Source organism: Lontra canadensis, unplaced genomic scaffold (assembly GCF_010015895.1).
Source record: "Lontra canadensis isolate GAN:19392208 unplaced genomic scaffold, GSC_riverotter_1.0 scaffold8, whole genome shotgun sequence".
NCBI classification, from domain to species: domain Eukaryota; kingdom Metazoa; phylum Chordata; class Mammalia; order Carnivora; family Mustelidae; genus Lontra; species Lontra canadensis.
In genome coordinates, this window is record NW_022631002.1 from 34,596,512 (window position 1) to 34,618,138 (window position 21,627).

The 21,627-nt window shown below is 34.6% G+C and overlaps 1 protein-coding gene across 4 annotated transcripts in view; it reads right to left on the minus strand.

The window, feature by feature from the left end:
* Positions 1–21,627, minus strand: part of PHKB (phosphorylase kinase regulatory subunit beta) — a 233,228-nt gene that overhangs the window by 150,828 nt on the left and 60,773 nt on the right. For all 4 annotated transcript variants that reach the window (XM_032854566.1, XM_032854563.1, XM_032854565.1 and 1 more), the window contains one exon: positions 18,817–18,897. In XM_032854566.1, the coding sequence (XP_032710457.1) occupies positions 18,817–18,897 (81 nt within the window). The remainder of the gene's footprint in view (positions 1–18,816; positions 18,898–21,627) is intronic.

Genomic DNA, 21,627 nt, shown 5'->3' on the forward strand with positions numbered 1-21,627 from the left:
CCCAAGTTATAATATTATCCTGAAATGGGAAGCTATTATAACAATTAAAAATCCATTTTAATCCTATTGGAACATTATTTAAATTTCCCCATCTCTCTTAACTCCTAACAACACTACACAGACAATGAAACAAATGAACAAAATTCAATTCATAAATTTCTAAGCATATATAGGAAACTAGGAACACATTTTTATATTTGGGAAATATTTTTATTTGGTTGGCAAAAATAGAATAAAACTGTTACTTTTAAATATTTGGAGACTGGATTGGAAAAGAGCTCAAGAAATCATCATACCAACCATATCTTTCTAGGTGTGTACGGTTCTAGCATCTATTCTAAAATATTTACAATGATGCAAGCATTACAAGGCCCTATTTTTCTAACAGTAACAAACCTGAACCTCCTCCAATGTCTGTAAATTCCCCATAGATTATAGCACCCCAACCTAGATGCAATATTGGAAAAATGATTTGTGCGATGGATGATGATAATTTGTGTTTAATTCTTTCTATAACACATCATAACCAAGATACCTCTTAAATAACACTGTAATGCAGTCTGAATTATGTGTAAAGTATCACCACAAGGGAAGGGCAAATTGCCATTTAAGGTATGCAGAAAGGTTTCAGGAACATGAACATTTCAAGAGACAGAACATGAGACAGGAGGGTATAGGGACACAGAATGTTAGCAGTGGTTAGACAATGACTCGGATGACTGGACTTGGGCTCGAAAGAACAAACTTTTTGCAACAAGTTGGCTTATGAGACACTAAATTTCTCAGGAGATACCACAAGCAAAATAAAAAAATGAGGGGCGCCTGGGTGGCTCAGTGGGTTAAAGCCTCTGCCTTCGGCTCAGGTCAAGATCCCAGGGTCCTGGGATCGAGCCCCGCATCCAGCTCTCTGCTCAGCAGGGAGCCTGCTTCCCTTCCTCTCTCTCTGCCTATCTCTCTGCCTACTGTGATCTTTGTCTGTTAAATAAATAAATAAAATCTTTAAAAAAATAAAAATTAAAAAATTAAAAAATGAGGTAAAGTAAGCTTTCTTTCATCAGGAAAAGCTGGGTTTTGAAATGAGGGAAAGGAAATGGGAGAATACCTAAAGGAAAATAAGTTCCTGATTCTTACACAAAATCATTTTATAACATTGTGAAAATTCAACATACTGTGAATGACAGGCAAAGATAGGAAACAACCATGTATAGTAACTAAGGTAGCCATTAGCCAGTGCTTATTGAGTATTTACTATGTACCTAGTCCAATTTAACTTTCAGTGCAAAATACATACCAATTTTGAAAACTTAGAAAAAAATGTAAAATATCAACATAATAATTTATATTTATTACATGTTGAAATAAATATATTATCAGTATATTGCATTAAATAAATACATTATAAAAAGAAATTTCATGTTTTTAATGTAGCCACTGTAAATTTTAAACTATGTAAGTGGCTCACATTACATTTCTATTGAACAAACCAACTGTAGAGGCAGGAAAAAAAAAAAAGAAAAAAGAACGTAATTTCCCAGCCTGCCTCCTTTGCTGGAAGTGCATTATATAAGGCATAAGCAGGAATTTGCCGAGGACTTTTGGGGAAGATTTTGAGATTTCTGATTTTTTTTTAAAGGCTATTTCTGAGGAAAACTAGCTAACACACCACTTTTATCAACCTTCCCCCTTCTTTTTTGCCATGATGCCAGTAGAGCAGACATTTGAGATAAAGAGAAACTAATAGACCAAGCAGTCAAATATCTACAGGCATCATATTGTATGAGAAAAAATAAGCAACTTTTCATTTAAGCTACTTTAGTAACTTCCAAAAGATACAGGATAAATTAGCCTATCCTTTCATAATGAACTATAATTTTAGAAAGCCAAGGATGAAAGATAAATTTCAATTATTTGTAAAACAAGCTTTATTAAATACAACAACCCTAAATTTATTCAGTAACAGTCATATATCCAACACAAATATAAAAAGCGTTTTTTTTATGTTTAATTAGCCAATATACAGTACATCATTAGTTTTTGATGTAGTGTTTACTGATTGATTAGTTGCATATAATACCCAGTGCGCATCACAACATGTGCCCTCCCTTAATACCCATGACCTGGTTACCCTATCCAACCACTCCATCCCTCTTATAACCCCTCAGTTTGCCAGACGATATCCAGAGTCTCTCATGGCATGTCTCCCCAGTCAGATTTCTTCCCATTCAGTTTTCCCTCTCTTCCCCTATGATCCTCCCAGCTATTCCTCCATCCCACATATGAGTGAAACCATATGAAAAGTCTTTCTCTGCTTCACTTATTTCACTTAGCTTAATTCCCTCCAGTTCCACTCATGTTGATGAAAATGTTAGGTATTCATCTTTTCTGATGGCAGAAATATTCCATGGTATAAATGAACCACATCTTCTTTATCCATTTATCTATTGAAGGACATCTCAGCTCCTTCCACAGTTTGGATATTGTGGACATTGCTCCTATGAACATTGGGGTGCATGTGATCCTTCTTTTCACTATATCTGTATCTGTGAGGTAAATACCCAGCAGTACAATTGCTGGGTCAGAGAGAAGCTCTTTTTTCCCCCTTTTTGAGGAATGCCAATACTGTTTTCCAAAGTGACTGTTAACATCTTGTTTTCCCACCAAAAGTGTAAGAGGGTTTCCCATTTTCCACAACCTTGCCAACATTTGCTGTTTCCTGCTTTGTTAATATTTGCATTCTAACTGCAATATTGTATGGTGGTATCTCATTGTGGATTTGATTCGAATTTCCAAATGTTGAAAATTTTTTCATGTGTCTGTTAGCCATTGGTATGTCTTCTTTGGAAAAGTGTCTATTCATGTCCTCTGCCCATTTTTTTGATGGGATTATTGGGTTTTGGGGTGTTGAGTTAGAGAAGGTCTTTATAGATCTTGGATACCAGCCCCGTTATCTGTAATGTCATTTGCAAATACCTTCTCCCATTCCATGGGTTGCCTCTTAGTTTTATTGACTGTTTCCTTTGCTGTACAGAAGCTTTTTATCCTGATGGAAGTCCCAAAAGTTCATTTTTGATTTTGTTTCCCTGACCTTTGAAGATGTTCTTGAAAGAAGTCGTGCGGCCGATGTCAAAGAGGTTACCACCTATGTTCTCCTCTAGGATTCTTATGGATTCCTGTCTCTCACTGAGGTCTTTCATCCATTCTGAGTTTATCTCTATGGACGGTGTAACAGAATGATCCAGTTTTATTCTTCTGTATGTAGCTGTCCAATTTTCTGAGCACCATTTATTGAAGAGATTGTCTTTTTTCCATTGGATATTCTTTCCTGACCATTAGTTAAGGGTTCATTTCTGGGCTCTCTAGTCCATTCCATTGATCTATGTGTCTGTTTTTGTGCAGTACCTTGCTGTCTTGATGAGCACAGCTTTGTAACATAGATTAAAGTCAGGAATTGTGATGCCCCCAGCTTTGGCTTTCTTTTTCAACATTCCCCTGGCAATTTGGGGTCTTTTCTGGCTCCATTCAAATTTTAGGGTTGTTTGTTCCAGCTCTGTGAAAAATGCCAATGGTCTTTTGATAGGGATTCCATTGAAAGTATAGATGGTTCTGGGCAGCATAGACATTTCCAAAATGTTTATGCTTCCAATCCATGGGCATGGAATGTTTTTCCATTTCTTTGTGTCTTCCTCAATTTCTTTCATAAGTGTTCAGTGGTTTCTAGAGTGTAGATCTTTTAACTCTTTGGTTAGTTTTATTCCTAGGTATATTGGTTTTTGGTGCAGTTGTAAGTGGGATATATTCCTTAATTTCTCTTTCTTCAGTCACATTGTTAGTGTATAGAAAAGTGACTGATTTCTGTGCACCGATTTTGTATCCTGCCACATTGCTGATTTGCTTTACAAGTTCTAGTGATTTGGAGGTGGAGTCTTTTGGGTTTTCCACATAAAGTATCATGTCATCTATGAAGAGCGAGAGTTCAACTCCCTTGCCAATTTGAACGCCTTTTATTTCTTTTTGTTGTCTTCATTGCTGAGGCTAGGACTTCTACTACTATGTTGAACAACACTGGTGAGACAGGGCATCCCTGTCCTATTCATGACATTAAGGGAAAAGCGCTCAGTTTTTGCCCAGTGAGAATGATTCTCTGCTGAGTGCTTTTCATAGATGGCTTTTATGAGATTGAGGTATGTTCCCACTAACCCCCACTATGAAGAGTTTTAATCAAGAAAGGATGCTGTATTTTCTCAAATGCTTTTTCTGCCTCAATTGAGAGGATCATATGGTCCTTGTCTCCTCTTTTGTTGATGTGATCTGTGAATGTTGAACCGCTCTTGCATGCCAGGAATAAATCCCACCTGGTGGTAGTGAATAATCCTTTTAATATACTGTTGGATCCTATTGACTAGGATCTTGGTGAGTATTTTGGCATCTATCCATGTTCACCAGGGATTTTGGTCTGCAATTCTCCTTTTTGTTTGGGGTCTTTGCCTGGTTTGGGGATCAGGGTAATGCTGGCCTCACAGAAAGAGTTTGGACCTTTTCCCTCCATTTCTATTTTTTGAAACACCTGCAGTAGAATAGGTATTATCTCTTTAAATGTTTGGTAGAATTCCCCTGGGAAGCCACCTGGCTCCGGACTCTTGTTTTTGGGGAGGCTTTTGATAACTGTTGCTATTTCCTTGCTATTGTTCTGTTCCAGTTGTCTATTTTTTCCTGTTTCAGTCCTGATAGATTATAAGTTTCCAGGAATGCGTCCATTTCTTCCAAATTACCTAGTTTGTTGGCATATAACTGCTGATAATAAGTGCTAATAACTATCTCTGTTTTCTTCGTTTTGGTCGTGATTTCTCCCCTTTTGTTCCTGATTTTATTGATTTGGGTCCTTTCCCTTTTCTTTTGGATAAGTCTGGCCAGAGGTTTATGGACCTTATTAATTCTTTCAAAGAACTAGCTTCTAGTTTTGTTGATCTGTTCTACTGTTTTTCTGGTTTCTATTTCATTGATCTCCGTTCTGATCTTTATTATTTCTCTTCTCCTGCTTGCTTTAGGTTTTATTTGCTGCTCTTTGTACAGCTCCTTTAGGCCTAAGGTTAGCTTGTGCATTTGGGACTTTTCTACTTTTTTTGGGGGGGGGGGGACTTTTCTACTTTTTTGAGAGAGGCTTGGATGGCTGTGTATTTCTCCCTTAGGACTGCCATTGCAGTATCCCATCAGTTTGGGACCGATGTGTTTTCATTCTCATTAGTTTCCATGAATTCTTTAAGTTCTTCTTTAACTTCCTGCTTGACCTGTTCATTCTATAGCGGGATGCTCTTTAACTTCCAAGTGTTTGAATTCCTTCCAAATTATTTCTTGTGATTGAGTTCCAGTTTCAAAGCATTTTGGTCTGAAAATATGCAGGGAATAATCTCAGTCTTTTGGTATCAGTTGAGACCTGACTTGTGACCCAGCATGGGGTCTACTCTGGAGAAAGTTCCATGTGCACTTGAGAAGAATGAGTATTCTGTTGTTTCAGGGTGGAATGTTCTGTATATATCTACGAAGTCCACCTAGTCCGATGTGTCATTCAGAGCTCTTGTTTCTTTGTTGATCTTTGGTTTAGACCATCTGGCCATTGCTGAGAGTGGAGTGTTGAGATCTCCTACTATTAATATAGTATTATCAATATGACTATTTGGGTGAAGAGTTGGTTTATGTAGTTGGCTGCTCCCATGTTGGGGGCATAGATATTTACAACTGTTAGATTTTCTTGTTGGATGGACCCTTTAAGTATGATATAGTGTCCCTCTACATCTCTTACAACAGTATTTGGTTTGAAATCTAATTTATCTGATACAAGAATTGCACCCCAGCTTTCTTTTGACGTCCGTTGGCATATAAATGGTTCTCCATCCCCTCACTTTCAATCTGGAGGTGTCTTTAGTTTCAAAATGGGTCTCTTGTAGACAGCATGTGAGTGGGTTCTGTCTTTGTTTCCAGTGTGCAACCCTGTGCTGTTTCATGAAAGCATTTAGGCCCTTCACATTGAGAGTTACTATTGAAAAGTATGAATTTAGTGCCATTGTATTGCCTGTAAAGTCCCTATTTCTATAGATCGTCTCTGTAGATTTCTGGTCTATAATACTCTTGGGGTCTTTCTTCTTTTATAGAATCCCCCTTAATATTTCTTTCATGGCTGGCTTGGTGGTCACATATTCTTTCAGTTTCTGCCAGTCCTGGAAGCTCTTTGTTTTGCCATCTGTTCTGAGTGACAGCCTTGCTGGATAAAGTACTCTTGGCTGCATTTTCTTCTCACTTAGCACCCTTAATATGTCTTGCAAGAACTTTTTGGCTCACCAATTTTCTGTGGATAAGGTCTGATGTTTTTCTGATATTCTTACCTCCATATGTAAGGAATCTCCTCTCCGTAGCTACTCTCAGGATAGTTTCTTCAGCTGTTTGATTTGCAAGCTTTACTATTACAGGTCAGTGTATTGATCTATTTTTTACTGATTTTAGAAGGGGCCCCTCTGCCTCTTGGACACAAATGCTTGTTTCCTTCCCCAGATTAGTGAAGTTCTCAGCTATGATTTGCTCAAATATACTCTCTAAACTTCTCTCTTGCCCTACCCCCTCAGGAATCCCAATAGTCCTGACACTGAAATGTTTCAAGGCATCATTAATCTCTCTAAGCCTTTTCTTATGGGCTACTGCCTGCCTATCTCTGTTTTCCTCAACTTCCTTCCTTTCCATCAGCTTATCTTCTAGATCACTTATTCTCTCTTCTGCCTCATTTACCCTGGCTGTTAGAGTAGTCAGCTTAGACTGTATTTCATTCATAGCATTTTTAAGTTTGGCCTGATTAGATATTATTTAGATTAGAGATTCTATATTTTCACTAATGCTTTTTTCAAGCCTAGCTATTGACTTTATGATAGCTATCCTGAAGTCTATCTCTGACATCTTTCTTATATCCATATCAATTAGTTGGGGGACATGGTCTCTGATTCTTTTCTTTGTTGGGAGTTCCTCTTCCTAGTCATTCTGTTGAGGGGTGGTGGAGTGAATGAGTAGAGTCCAAAATATCAGCCACAACTCAAGCAAAATGCACCCTAAAAAAATTCAAAGTCAGAAGCTACTACAGATATACAAACAATTCAAAGTCAGAAGCTACTACAGATATACAAACAAAGCCAAAAGGATGCAAAACAACCTTAAAAAATGGGGGGAGGGGAAATACTATAATCTCTCTGGGTGGACAAAGCAGGGTGATCTACTTTTTTTCTTCATCAGTGTAGCTAGAAGATTTATTCTTTCTTTTCTATTTTTTTAAACACTGTTCCCGATTCAAAGAAACTCTTATTTCCCAACTTACGTTCTTAACTTGCTTTTTAATTTCTATTTTTTTCCACATCTACATTTTATAGATTTATGCCTCATACTAGTCCATTTTTAACTCTACTCAATTTTATCTTGTATATATATATCCATATATATATATATAGCATCAATAAATAAATTGTAAATTATTAACAGGAACCAAATCAAAATTTGAGTTGAAAAGGACAAAAATGAAAAAAAAAGATAAAAATGAGAGTAATGATATTCAATAATTTTACTACAATCACTCCAAATTGTTCTGTGATTATGGAATAAAATTATAAACAAGTAACAGAAGGAAAAGGAAAATTGGTACATTCACAAATATGTGAAAATCAAATATTACACTATTAAATAATCAATGAACCAAAGAAGAAATCACAAGAGAAGTTAGAAAATACACAAAGATGAACAAATACAAACCAACAACATATCACAAATAATGAGATGCAGAAGAGCAGGCTGTAGAGGGAAATTTATACCTAAAAATGCCTATATTTGAAAAGGAGAACAATCTCAAATCAATAATCTAAACTTGTAGAAGAGTAAGACCAAGTGAGCCCATCCAAAACCAACAGAAGTAAATAATTAAAACTAGAAGAGAAATAAAAAGAGAATAGAAAAACAGTAGAGAAAAATCAATGAAACTAAAAAATGATTCTTTGAAAATACCAATAAAACCGATAATCTTTTAGCTACACTGATGAAGAAAAAGGAGATAGCATTCAAAATACTAAAATAAAGAATGAAAGAGGGAATATACCAAAATCAACTAAAGAAAAAACAGAAAATCTGAATAGACATATAATAAGTAGAGAGATTGAAATCATAATAAAAATAATCTTCCCATAAAGAAAAGCCCAGACTTATCTAGCTTCATGGTGAATTCTGCCAAATGTTTAAAGAAGAATTAATACCTACCTTTCATAAACTCTTCTAAAAAATAAAAGAAGAAATACTTCTTAACCTATTCTATGAGGCCATTATTTTACTAATACGAAACCCAGACAGAGATGTCACAAGAAAAGAGCAAATACAAAACAAACCACCACCAACAACAAAGGACACACCAATATTCATTAAGAGCATGGATGTAAAAAATACTCAATAAAAATACTAGAAAATGGAATACAACAACATATAGAAAGGATTATACACCATGAACAAGTGGTTTTTAATCCCAATTTTTGGTTTGAAATGAAATAATCAGTCCCTACAATATACCACATCAATAGAAACAAACACACCATATGATCATCTTGACAGATGCACAAATGGCATTCGAAAAAATCCAACACCTTTTCATGAAGCACCCAGGAACCTAGGAAGACAAAAATTCCTCAACCTGATAAAGGGTATCTATTAAAAAAAAAAATCCACAGGTAATACCAGATGTAATGTTGAACAACTGAAAGTTTCCCCCCTAAAATCAGAAATAAAACAAGGATGTACACTCTTGCCATTTATATTCAACATTGTATTTGAGGATAATTAGGTAAGTTAAAGACTGAAGAGACATTTGTATTGGAAATTAAGAAGTAAACAATCACTATTTGCAAATGAAATGGTATTCTATACAGAAAATCCTCAGGGATTCAATATACAATCTTTTCAAGCATACATGAAACATTCTCCAGACTACATCACATATTAAGTGACAAAACAGGCCTGAACAAATACAAAAAGACTGAAATCATAGCATCCACCTTTTCTGGTTTCTAGAAACCAACCACAAGGAAAAAAATCAGGAAAGACCACAAATACATGGAGGTTAAGCAACACGTTACTAATCCACAAATGGGTTAACCAGGAAATCGAAGAAGAAATTTAAAAATACATGGGAAAAAAATGAAAATGAAAACATAACAGTCCAAAGTCTTTGGGATACAGCAAAAGCAGTTATAAGTGGGAAGTATATTGCAATACAGGTCTATCTTAAGGAGCAAGAAAAATCTCAAAGAACGTAACCTTACACCGAAAGGAGACAGAAAAAGAACAACAAATGAAGCCTAGAGCCAGCAGAAGGAAAGAAATAATAACGATTAGAGCAGAAATAAATGATATAGAAACTAAAAGAACAGATCAATGAAACAAGGAGCTGGTTCTTTGAAAAAATTAGTAATATGATAAACCTCTTAGTCGGAATTATAAAAACTATAAAACAAACACAAGCCCAGCAAGGTTGCAGGATAAAAGATTAATATACAAAAATCAACTGTTTCTATAAAGACTAGGAATAAACAGTATGAAAATGAAATTAAGAAATTCCATTTACAATAGCATACAAAATAAAATATTCAGGAATAAATTTTAAAAAGAATGAAAACCACATATTGAAAACTACAAAACCTCATTGGGAGAAATTAAGAAAGACTTATGAAACCTAAAGCACAAGCAACAAGACGAAAACTAGATAAACTAGACTTCATCAAAATGTTTAAAAACTTTATGCTTGGGGGCACCTGGGTGGCTCAGTGGGTTAAGCCTCTGCCCTCGGCCCAGGTCATGATCTCAGGGTTCTGGGATCAAGCCCCACATCGGGCTCTTGGCTCAGCAGGGAGCCTGCTTCCCCCTCTCCCTCTGCCTGCCTCTCTGCCTACTTGTGATCTCTCTCCCTCTGTCAAATAAATAAATAAAATATTAAAAAAAAAACCTTTATGCTTCAAAGGACATTATAAAGAAAATGAAAAGATAGCCTACAGAATAGAAGAAATGTTTATAAACTATATATCTGATAAGGATCGAGTATCCAGAATATATTTTTAAAATTATTATAAGTCAACAATTAAGCAACTCAATTAAAAATGGGTAAATGATATGAATATGAAATCAGTAGTAATAAAGGAAATGCTGATCAAAACCACAATGAGATATCACTTCACACCCAATAGAGTGGCTATAATAAAAACAAATAAACAAAAAACAGGAAGAACAAACATGGACCCTATTACATTCCTGAAGGGAATGTAAAATGATGCAATCACTTTGGAAAGCAGTTTTGCAATTCCTCATAAAATTAAACATTAGGTTCACTTATATGATCTAGCAATTCTATTTCTGGGTATATACTTGAGAGTACACAAACACTGGCACATGAATGAATATTCAGAGCATCATCATTAGCAACAGTCAAAAAGTAGAAATCACCCAAATCTCTAGCAACTAATAAATGGATAAACAAAATGTGGAATATACAAACAATGCAACATATTTAGTTATTAAAATGAACAACGTACTGATACACACTATAACAAAGATATATCTTGAAAATATGCTAGATGAAAAAGTCATCCATACACAAAAATTTAGATGTTATATGATTACCTTAATTTCAAATGTGCAAATGAACAAATCCATAGAGAGAAAAAGATCAGTGGTTGTCAGGGGGAAGGGGGAGAGAGAAATGGGGAATGACTGGTAACCTGTCATTTTTCTTTTAAGGATGATGATGATGTTCTAAAAGTGATAGTTTCACAACTCCATGAATAGTAAAACAAGAAATTGTTCAAACAAACAAACAAACAATTATGAGCCATAACAGACATGCAAGAAAAAAGACAAAATTACAAAACTGATTTAAGAAAATAGATCATAATAACAAAACCACAGGTAATCCATACAGTGTAGTTACCAAACATGGAAGTTAATACAACAATAATAATTAAGTTCAAAAGAGAAATTTTATTAAAAATGAGAATTTCAGGAGAAGACACCAGTCTAAAAAAATCAAATGCAAATTCTAGAATTAAAAATTACCTAAAATTAAAAATTCAATTAATAAGTTTTAATAACCAATTATCTATATTGGAACATACAACAATGAATGTAAAGATAAACCAGCAAAATTCCAAGTCAAAGTAGAAATAGTAAAAAGCATAGAGACAAGGATAGAAAAAAAGAGATGAAAAGATATGGGACAAGATGAAAAGATATGGGAGAAGGTGTAACACTTATGTATTTGGTGTTTCAAAAACGGAAAATAGAAAAAAGGAATGTAACATAAACAATATCTGAGTATAAACCAGCTGAAAATTTTCCAAATCTTATGAGAGACATTAAGTTCAGATATGAAAACGTCTACAAATACCAAGAAGGATTATAAATACAAAGAACAGCACAACTAGCACATCTTAGTAAAACTAATAAAAATGAAAGACAAGGAAAAACAGTTTAAAGTTGCTCAACAAGAAAATGTTTTCCTAAAAGTAACAACAGAATTGCAGTGGATTCACACAAAAAACAATGGAAGCCAGAAGATAATGTAATGACATATTTGACGTACTCAAAGAAAATAACTCAACCTAAAATACACTTTAAAAATTAAATAAAAGTAAGACATTTTTAGAAAAATAGTAAATCAGGAAGAGCCAATAATCCCAGACAGAACAACCTAGGAAAGAAAGATGATCATCATAATGGTACATGCAAAGGTTATATGTATATGAATGGATACACAGTTCTATATTGTTGAATACAGCAATAGTATTAATGTTTTGTGCAGTTTAAAATACATGTAGATTTGGGGCACCTGGATAGCTCAGTCGGTTAAGTGTCTGACTTGATTTTGGCTCAGGTCGTGATCTCAGGGTCATGAGATTGAGCCCCCCCATCAAGCTGTATGCTGGGTGTGGAGTCCGCTTAAGATTCTCTCTCTCTCTCTTTCTCTCTCCCTCTGCCCCTCCCTGCCCACTCTCTCTCTCTTAAAAAAACAATTCTTAAAAACTTACGTAGAATTAAAATAAATGTCAACAATAGTATGTAAAGCTAAAATGTGCTAAGGGTTTTCAATGTCCTGGAAAACAGTCAAAATATAAATATTGAGTAGATCCTAGTAAGTTGAGGATACTATGATTTCTACAATTACCACTAAAAGAATAATAAAATAAAGCTTAATGAGCTTATGGAAGGAGGGATGCTACTGTAACAAATACTTAATGAATCCAAAATGATATAAGAAAGGAGAAAAAAATACAAAGAACTGATGAAACCAACAACAAATAGAAATATGAAAGACTGAAACCAAGACAAAAATTTACATTAAATTGTAAATGAACTAAGTACTCCAGTTAAAAAGAAAAGACTGCAGACTAGATTTTAAAAACAGCATTAACTGTATGATACAAAGGATACACTATAGAAATACTAATCAAAAGAAACTGCTCTAGTTAAAAAAAGGTGATTTTAAGAAAGAAATTTTATGAGTTGAAATGGGACACTGTCAACTCAATAAAAAAGTATAACAACTTTTATGCATGGTTTCACTTACTTGTGGAGCATAAGGAATAACATGGAAGACATTGGGAGATGGAGAGGAGAAGTGAGTGGTGGGAAATCAGAGGGGGAGACAAACCATGAGAGACTATGGACTCTGAGAAACAAACTGAGGGTTTTGAAGGGGAGGCAGGAGGGAGTTGGGTGAGCCTGGTGGTCGGTATTATGGAGGGCACATATTGCATGGAGCACTGGGTGTGGTGCATAAATAATGAATTTTGAAACACTGAAAAAAATTAAATTAAATTTTTAAAAAAGAGGCTATGGGTGTGTGAGGTCAAGAGTATATCAGAACTTTTTGTACTTTTTTCTCATTTTTGCTGTGAGCCTAAAACTTCTCTAAAACACAGTTTATTAATTGGGGAAAAAAGTATATTCATGTTCTCTGCTCTTTTTATTGTCTTCTTTAAATTCTTTTTAAATGCAAACAATTTCATTTCTTCAAAAAAAGTATAACAACTTTAAATCATATGCATGTAGTTTTACATATATACTTGTGTGTATACATACACACATACATAATCAGAAAGTTACAGAAATGGAGAAAAAAATTCAATCATAGCTGGATACTGAATGAACCTAACAGACAGAAAACTGCACAACACATGAATAGCCTGATTAACACAGTGTACTTAATTAACATAAAGAACACTGAGCCCACTAGCTTTTTGTTGTATTTCTATGAAATACTAACTAATAATGACCGTATGCTGGGTCATAAGCAAATCTCAACAAATTTTTAAGGATCAGAACTGTATAGAATATGTTTTCAGACCACTTAAGATTTAAACTATAAGTCGTATCAAAGATAGAAAATAGCCAAATATTTAGAAATTAAGAAATACATTTTTAAATAACTCACTGGTAAAAGAAAATATCATAATGGTGATTGGAAAATACTTTTATTGAATGAAAATAAAATTATAGCATAAACTTTTAGAATGAAGCTAAGCAGGGAATATTTAAAGCCCTAAGTATATACATAAGGCAGAAAAAAAAGAAAAAATCAATAATCTAATCTTCCATATAAAGAAAAACCCTGAAAAGGGATAAATTAAAAAGAAAGTAGAAGAAAAGAAATAAAGATATCAGTAGCAATGAATGAAACAAAAAACATAAAGTAGAGAAACTCAAAAAGGCAAAAAACTGGTTTTTTAAAAAGTCTAATAAAACTGAAAATCTTTAAGCAAGACCAAGCAGAAAAGAGAGATATCACAAATTATCAAATTGAGGAATTGAAAAATAGGACAACATTACAGAACCAGCAGTTGTTAAAATGATAAAAGGATTATTATGAAAAAAATATATGCCAGTATATTTGAGGGTTTAAATTGAAAGAAAATTTTCTTGTAAAATACAATTCACTACAACAAAGAAACCAAAGAGTACTTAATTATACTAGGATCTTTTTATTCCTTCAACCTGTTATATGAATTTAGAACTATGATTTAATATTTATGTTTTCTTAAAACATATGCGTAATAAAGGTCAAAGAAACAAAGTAAAAAAAGTTATACTTGATGATTTTAATAATGGGTTTTTAAATTTAAAAATTTTTTTTTTTTTTAAAGATTTTATTTATTTATTTGACAGACAGAGATCACAAGCAGGCAGAGAGGCAGGCAGAGAGAGAGGAGGAAGCAGGCTCCTTGCTGAGCAGAGAGCCCGATGCGGGGCTCGATCCCAGGACCCTGAGATCATGACCTGAGCCGAAGGCAGCAGCTTAACCCACTGAGCCACCCAGGTGCCCCAAATTTTTTTAAATTTAAATTCAATTAATTAACATACAGTATATTATCAGTTTGAGAGGTAGAGTTCAGTGATTCATCAGTTGCCTATAACACCCAGTGTTCATGACATCAGGTGCCCTCCTTAATGCCCATCACCCTACTACCCTTCCCCCATCCTCCTCTCCTCAAGTAATTCTCAGTTTGTTTCCTATGGTTAAAAGTCTTTCAGTTTATCTCCCTCTCTGATTATGTCTTTTTTTACTTTTCCCTTCCTTCCTCTATGTTTCACTGTGTTGTTTCTTAAATTTCACATGAGTTAAATCATATAATAACTGTTATTCTCTGATTGATTTATGTGTAGTTAAGTAAACTGGCATCATTAAAATTTGGTTAACAACACCTATGAAGATCATAAGATGCCAAGACACCTCAGAAAAAGAGTACCTAAGAAGAAATAAAAGAACCTGGAAAACTATGCTGCATCATAGAAAAGATGACATAGTTATATTTTCTCATTTGACATTCACAACTAAAGAATTCTGGAGTACTCACACAGGTCTAACATTTCTCATACATAAGGGGCTATCAGGTTCAATTTTCACATAAAATTTTCCTATCTGGGTTGAAATAAACAAAAAACGATAATATATACTCTGATTCATTAGGAACAATTATGCTTGTTCGTTTGTCTAATACAAAGAGCTCTAAATATTCTAACATTTAAATAGTTTTTATCATTTATATATAAGCTATAAATTCCTGTAATTAAGATGAATAATATATGATGAAGTATTCTTTTGTAGATAGGCATGATGAAGGAATAATTTATTAAGCCACAGTTGCGGTTTACTGTGCCTGAACTGTTAATGCAAACAGTATTTTTTGCCTAAACACATGTTGTGCTGAACACCTGCTTTCCTGAGAGTTAGAAATTTAGTAACTTTAGGAAGAGGGTGTATACGTGACCAGACCCCAATAAACACTCTGGGCATTAACTCCCTAATGAACTCGCATGGTAGAGACAACATTTCACACATGTCACAACTGAATGCTGGAGGAATTAAGCATGTTCTATATGACTACATCAGGAAAGGACTATTGGCAATTTGCACCTGGTTTATATACATAGCTATAAACTTGTTTTAAAATACATAACTTTAACATACATTATGGGTTTCTCTCCAGATGAAGAAGAGAAAGCAAGTAAGAGTGCCAGGGAAGAACTATGGAAGTATGCCTCTCCCACAGTTTTCATTTTTAATAAAAATCCAGTATTCCAAATATGCACAGAATACTTCCATAGACACCAATTAAGACTAGGTAACCACAGAACATGACATATATGTGGGCAATGAAAGACGCTAGAAAATGAGCATGCCCTACTCTTCCCTGCCTTCAGCAAATACGTTCCCCGGCAAGGCTCACAAGCTCAAACACTGGCACTCAATATTTTCACAGCATGTTAGGAGGGGTACCCTTAAGCCTTCTCCACTTTAAGCCTTTGTGTGTACAAAGTTTATAAAAACAAGAGAATTGGTAAAGATATGGTGATAAGCTGTTAAGGAAAATGATTTATTAAAAAATAAACCAAAGTGATGGGGCGCCTGGGTGGCTCAGTGGGTTAAGCCTCTACTTTTGGCTCAGGTCATGATCTCAGGGTCCTGGGATCGAGCCCCACATTAGGCTTTCTGCTCAGCAGAGAGCCTGCTTCCCTCTCTCTCTCTCTCTGCCTGCCCCTCTGCCTACTTGTGATCTCTCTGTGTCAAATAAATAAATAAAATATTTTTTAAAAAAATAATAAAATAAAAAATAAACCAAAGTTTTGACAATATAATACATATATTACATATATGTGTGTCATGTGTGCATGGGCTCTGTATTCTTCAATCCTAAAAAGATAAGGACTTGGGCAAATTAAAAATTTGACAGTAAAGAAAGAAATGAGTGGCATTCCCACTTCCTTCCCAGGTCCTTGGGTTGCCCTGAGATGTTATATGGTTGGGAATAACAAAAAGAGACAGGACTATGAACTTGCCAGTTAGGGTATAAGGCACGATTTGAAAAAACAAAATGGTCCCAAGTCATACCACCTTTCAAAGGATTCATTTCTCTGAAACACCTTGATAAAAGGAATTTCATTCCCTGAAAGATTCTATGCAGGCCCAATTACTGCTTCTCCATATAATTCTTGACATAGTATATTAAAAAAATCAAAGAAAAAGATGGTGAGCCCCAAGAATACATTCTATTATTCTAGGATTTTAAGTGTACAAGTCAAAGGCCTATTGAAATTAGCTACATAAAAATTATATATCTGCCAAATAAAAAATGTAAGGGTAAGAAAAAAAATCAACAAGAAAAAAAAAATAGAAAATACAGCTTTTAAGAAGAAGATATCAAGGGGCACCTGGGTGGCTTAGTGGGTTAAAGCCTCTGCCTTCGGCTCAGGTCATGATCTCAGGGTCCTGGGATCAAGTCCTGCATCGGGCTCTCTGCTCCGCAGGGAGCCTGCTTCCTCCCTCTCTCTCTCTGTCTGCCTCTCTGCCTACTTGTGATCTCTGTCTGTCAAATAAATAAATAAAATCTTTAAAAAAAAAAGAAGAAGATATCAAACTTGCTTAAATATATTCAAATCATACAAAGAAAGAATAGAAAGGTTAAAGCAGTATCACATCTTTGAAAACTGTCAGTTGACATCTGAAGATTTAAAATGAACCATGGTATAGGGTGCCTGGGTGGCTCAGTCAGTTAAGCGTCTGTCTTCAGCTCGGGTCATGATCTCACGGTCCTTGGATTGAGCCTCACACTGGGCTCCCTGTTCAGTGGGGAGTCTGCTTCTCTCTCTCCCTCTGCCTCTCTGTGCAGATTGTACTCATTCTCTCAAATAAATAAATAAAAATCTTTAAAAAATAAAACAAATAATAAAATGAACTAAGGTAGATACTGAGAAAGCAAGAAACAAAATGTTAAAATTTAAAAATGAAAATAAAATACCAAACAAAACAATGCTACCACTAACCAAGGCAATTTCACCCCTTCCATCAGTAACATTAATGGGAAATTACTTGCAACTGCCAATGTTAGCTGTTGCTTAATACAATGGTTATCAAACTATGTTGTGCTGGATACTTCTCCCAGTGCTTTGGAGTTTCTAAGAAAAGCTAAATGAGCTGGTTCTGGGAGCCTCCCTTTCCTTAGTCAGAGTTAAGTTCTTCCATTTGTTTTGCGCTTTAGAATGCTGCTTAAATTGGTCTGAAATAGGCTGTCTTCCACACCTCCCTTACCCAAAATCTTTGAATACCACTATTTCACAATATTATGAAAAAAGAGGTATTTGGATGAAATAAAAACATGTAATTCTTTGATGAATCAAACAAAGGAAACCATAAATGGGTATTCTTAATTTCTTCTTTACTGTTTATCTGTACCTCTAAATAGACTTTACATGGGTGCCTGGGTGGCTCAGTTGGTTAAGCATCTGCCTTCCGCTCAGGTCATGATCCCAGGGTCCTGGCATTAAGCCCCACATTTGGCTCCCTGTTCAGCAGGGAGTCTGCTTCTCCCTCTCCCTCTGCTCTTCCCCCTGCTTGTGCTCTCTCTAATAAATAAATAAAATCTTAAAATAAATGAATAGACTTCACTTACTATCAAAAAAGCACAACCAGAAGGATGTCAAAGACTATGAACTACTAAAGGACAGGACTACATTACAGCACCCTCATTGCAGTCCAATGATGATTTGGATGTTAATTACAGGATGCATTTGTTCTCCCTACATGGATCACAGGAAAGAAATAATAACAAGCATATACAGCATACCTACTCTTTGATGGCTTCTCAATGTATTTAACATTTCAATAATAGTAATTTTTTGCTCTCACTGTGGCATATTTGGAAACAGGTCAGCATGTGTGTATGTTCAAGCATTAGTGCTAAGAAAGGAATGCTTCTCATTTTTGGGATATAAATTCTTTTCAAATTTCCTAATAACATTGTATTTATGTTTTAAAAACATCAAGAACCTTACTGTGGTCTCATATAATAAAAATATATGAGGTCCATATAATAAAAATAACATGATAAAATTATCTTTTTACTTGTAAAATGGGTTACAAAAAGCAACGATATGCAAAAACAACATAATAACACTAAGAAAATCTGCAAATGCTATTTCACTTTGTTACTAAAATTTTCTGAAAGTTACAAGTTTTTATTGCATTTGTATCACCTGAAGCAGAGCTTTCATAGGTGTAAAGCTTTACACCTATGTATTATATTTCATTCATTTTTAAAGTGCTTTGCTTTTTAATATAAAGATTCTTGATCCAATATCTAAAATCCAGTATCTGATTATATGAATAAGCCATTTTCATAAAATGAAAACTAAGTTTTAAAAAGTAAATGAAAAAATTATTCTCAGAGATGAAATTTAGTACTAGAAAATTTGGGCAATTCATACCTCATCAGTGTTATAGATAATCTGGAGTCCTGAAGAAATCATTTCCACAAGGTAAAGGAGATAGAGTGACACCGTATTTATCTGAAAACAAACAACATTAAAAGGTTAAAGGAAAAAACAAAAAGACTATGTTATGAAATTATATGTAAGAGCTAAAATTACAAGTCATTTTCTCTAATAGTGGCAAATAAAAAATATTGCCTTTCCTATTGTGAAATAAAGAAGCTGACTATTTAGCTCATCATAAAATCCCAGCTTTGAATATAAAACTCCAAAATCCTCAAATTTACTGTGGTGGTTAATACCTGATTAGAAAAATGGCTGCTAATAGAACTGTTTCTGTAACATTTGTTTTCTAAGATTCATTTTCAAATTCTGGGTCTAAAGTAGTCTACTTTGAAGTAGTTTTGCCTCGCAGGCAGCTAAGTAATGTCAATTCATTTCAAATGTATGTAAATGAAAAAGTTATTTGGTAAGTAAGACATTAGGACTTTGCCAGTACACCATAAACAATAGGCAGTGCATCCAGAAAACAGTATTATTCTCAGAGAATGCAGAATTTATGTAAGCAACTGCAGGGACATATTAATTTTAATCAATGATATAGCATATAAAATACATTTAAGAACAAATGAGTTTTATAAGCAAATGAGTCATTTTTCCTTTTAGTTCATCTATTAAAGATAGACATTATATGATATAAACAAAAAAAAAATGAAGACAATAATGTCTACTTTAACAAAAAGATTCTCACAGAAGCCTGAATGGGATGCCAAGTAAATAAGTAGTGAAATATAAATACTATAACACAGACAAAACTTGAATATGCTAAATGAAAAAAGACACTCACAAAAGACCATATATTGTATGATTCCGTGTCTATGAAATTTACAGAATAGGAATACTCATAAAGATAGGAAGTAGACTGGTGATCGCCTAGGGCAGGAGGCTTTTGAGAAGATGGGGAATGACAGCTAATGAGCCCAAATTTCTTTATGGGGTAATGAAAATGTTCTCAAATTAACTGTGATAGTGGTTGCACAACTCTCTAACTATAATAAAAACCACTGAATTGTATACTTTAAATAGGTGAATTGTAAATTTTGTGAATTATATCTCAATAAAGTTGCTATATAGTAAATAAATACATAGGAAGCAGTAAAAATTTTTTCATTTACCTAGGAAAATGATAACTTGAGTTAAAATCAACTAGAAAGCACAATGTAATTTTGTCCTGAGATGATTCTAATCCAGAAGATCATTACTCTCTAATAGCCTTGGTGGCTTCCCTGACTCTCTTCCAATTCTTACTAAGTAACTGACAGAAACTGGGGGCAGAAAATTATTTGTGTCCGAGAGGCCCAGGACAAAGTGTCCCTGTGCTACCAGGTGTGTTGGGTATTTTCCTAATCATCTTTGCCTTAGACATCTTTGCCGCAAGCACTTAACCACGAATATTTTCAGTGGGTACATTTTTTCCACATCACCAACTGGTCATAAGGCAATTTGCTGTAAAAGAAAAAAACAAAAACAAAAACCTGGTAGACAGTCTGATTTGACAGTTTGGTTTCATTTCTCCATTTCTCCCACTTTTATATTATATAAATCTTGTATTTTTATAAGTATCTTTTTGTAATTCGTACTTTCTATATTAAATCTTAGTCCTCATAATGATCTATACAACGATGCAGATGTTTGAAACCACATTTACCGCAGAACTATGGAGTGTCTATGAACAGAGATGTGAAAATATGCCAAGAACAAACAAATAAACAACAGTGTAGATGGCATTTACAAGGCAGTGCAAAGCTCAGTTACAAATATGCATCCTTAGGGGCGCCTGGGTGGCTCAGTGGGTTAAGCCTCTGCCTTCGGCTCAGGTCATGATCTCAGGGTCCTGGGATTGAGTCCCATATCGGGCTCTCTGCTCAGCGGGGAGCCTGCTTCCCCCTCTCTCTCTCTGCCTGCCTCTCTGCCTACTTGTGATCTCTCTCTGTCAAATAAATAAATAAAATCTTTAAAAAAAAAAACAAATATGCATCCTAGTATTTGGAAAGTAATACCCCTCTTAATGAAGGAAGAAATTTTGGTGAAAAAAGGAAAGCATAATGCAAATGAGGAGACAAAACAACAAGCAAAAAAGAAAAATGTATTACTCTGAACCAAAGACTTTAAAAACAAATGCTTAGGTAAAATCCAAAAAATAAAATCAGTTATTTGCACAATACTGTCATGAATTTACACACATTTTAAATATATTTAGTGTTCTGTATTTCACAATAAAGTCTTTACTTTTGTCATTCATTTTTCATGCTATATAATATCCCTTTTAATGTCCTTTTATTTTTTGTGATTTTATATTTCAAAGTAAAATTGCCTTAGAGCCAATTAGTTATGCGGTGAAAATACATGCAGTGAAAATTCTTGCAGTAAAAATGTATACTACAAAACTACATAACACCACCACCAGGACCTCGCAAGTGCTGATGCCTCTCTCAGGAAGCAGAGCTGTCTTGAACGCCTCCTGACTTTTCAGGAAAGTCCAGGGGGTGTCAGGGTGCTGTCAAGGTCCAAGTGAGCCAGACCCAAAGATATAAATTCTGATTTTAGGGTTTTTTAGACTGACATACTTTTTTTTTAGACTGACATACTACTTTCGAGTGACCCTTCTCAGAACATGGTAGAGAAAAGCTTCAAACCACTGCCAGGCTCACCCAAATATTTTCTTACAGCACTGATAGTGGCCTGTCAGAAATGATTTCAAAGAAATGTCACTGCTATGGTCAGGCATTTATAGCTACACCTCCAAAA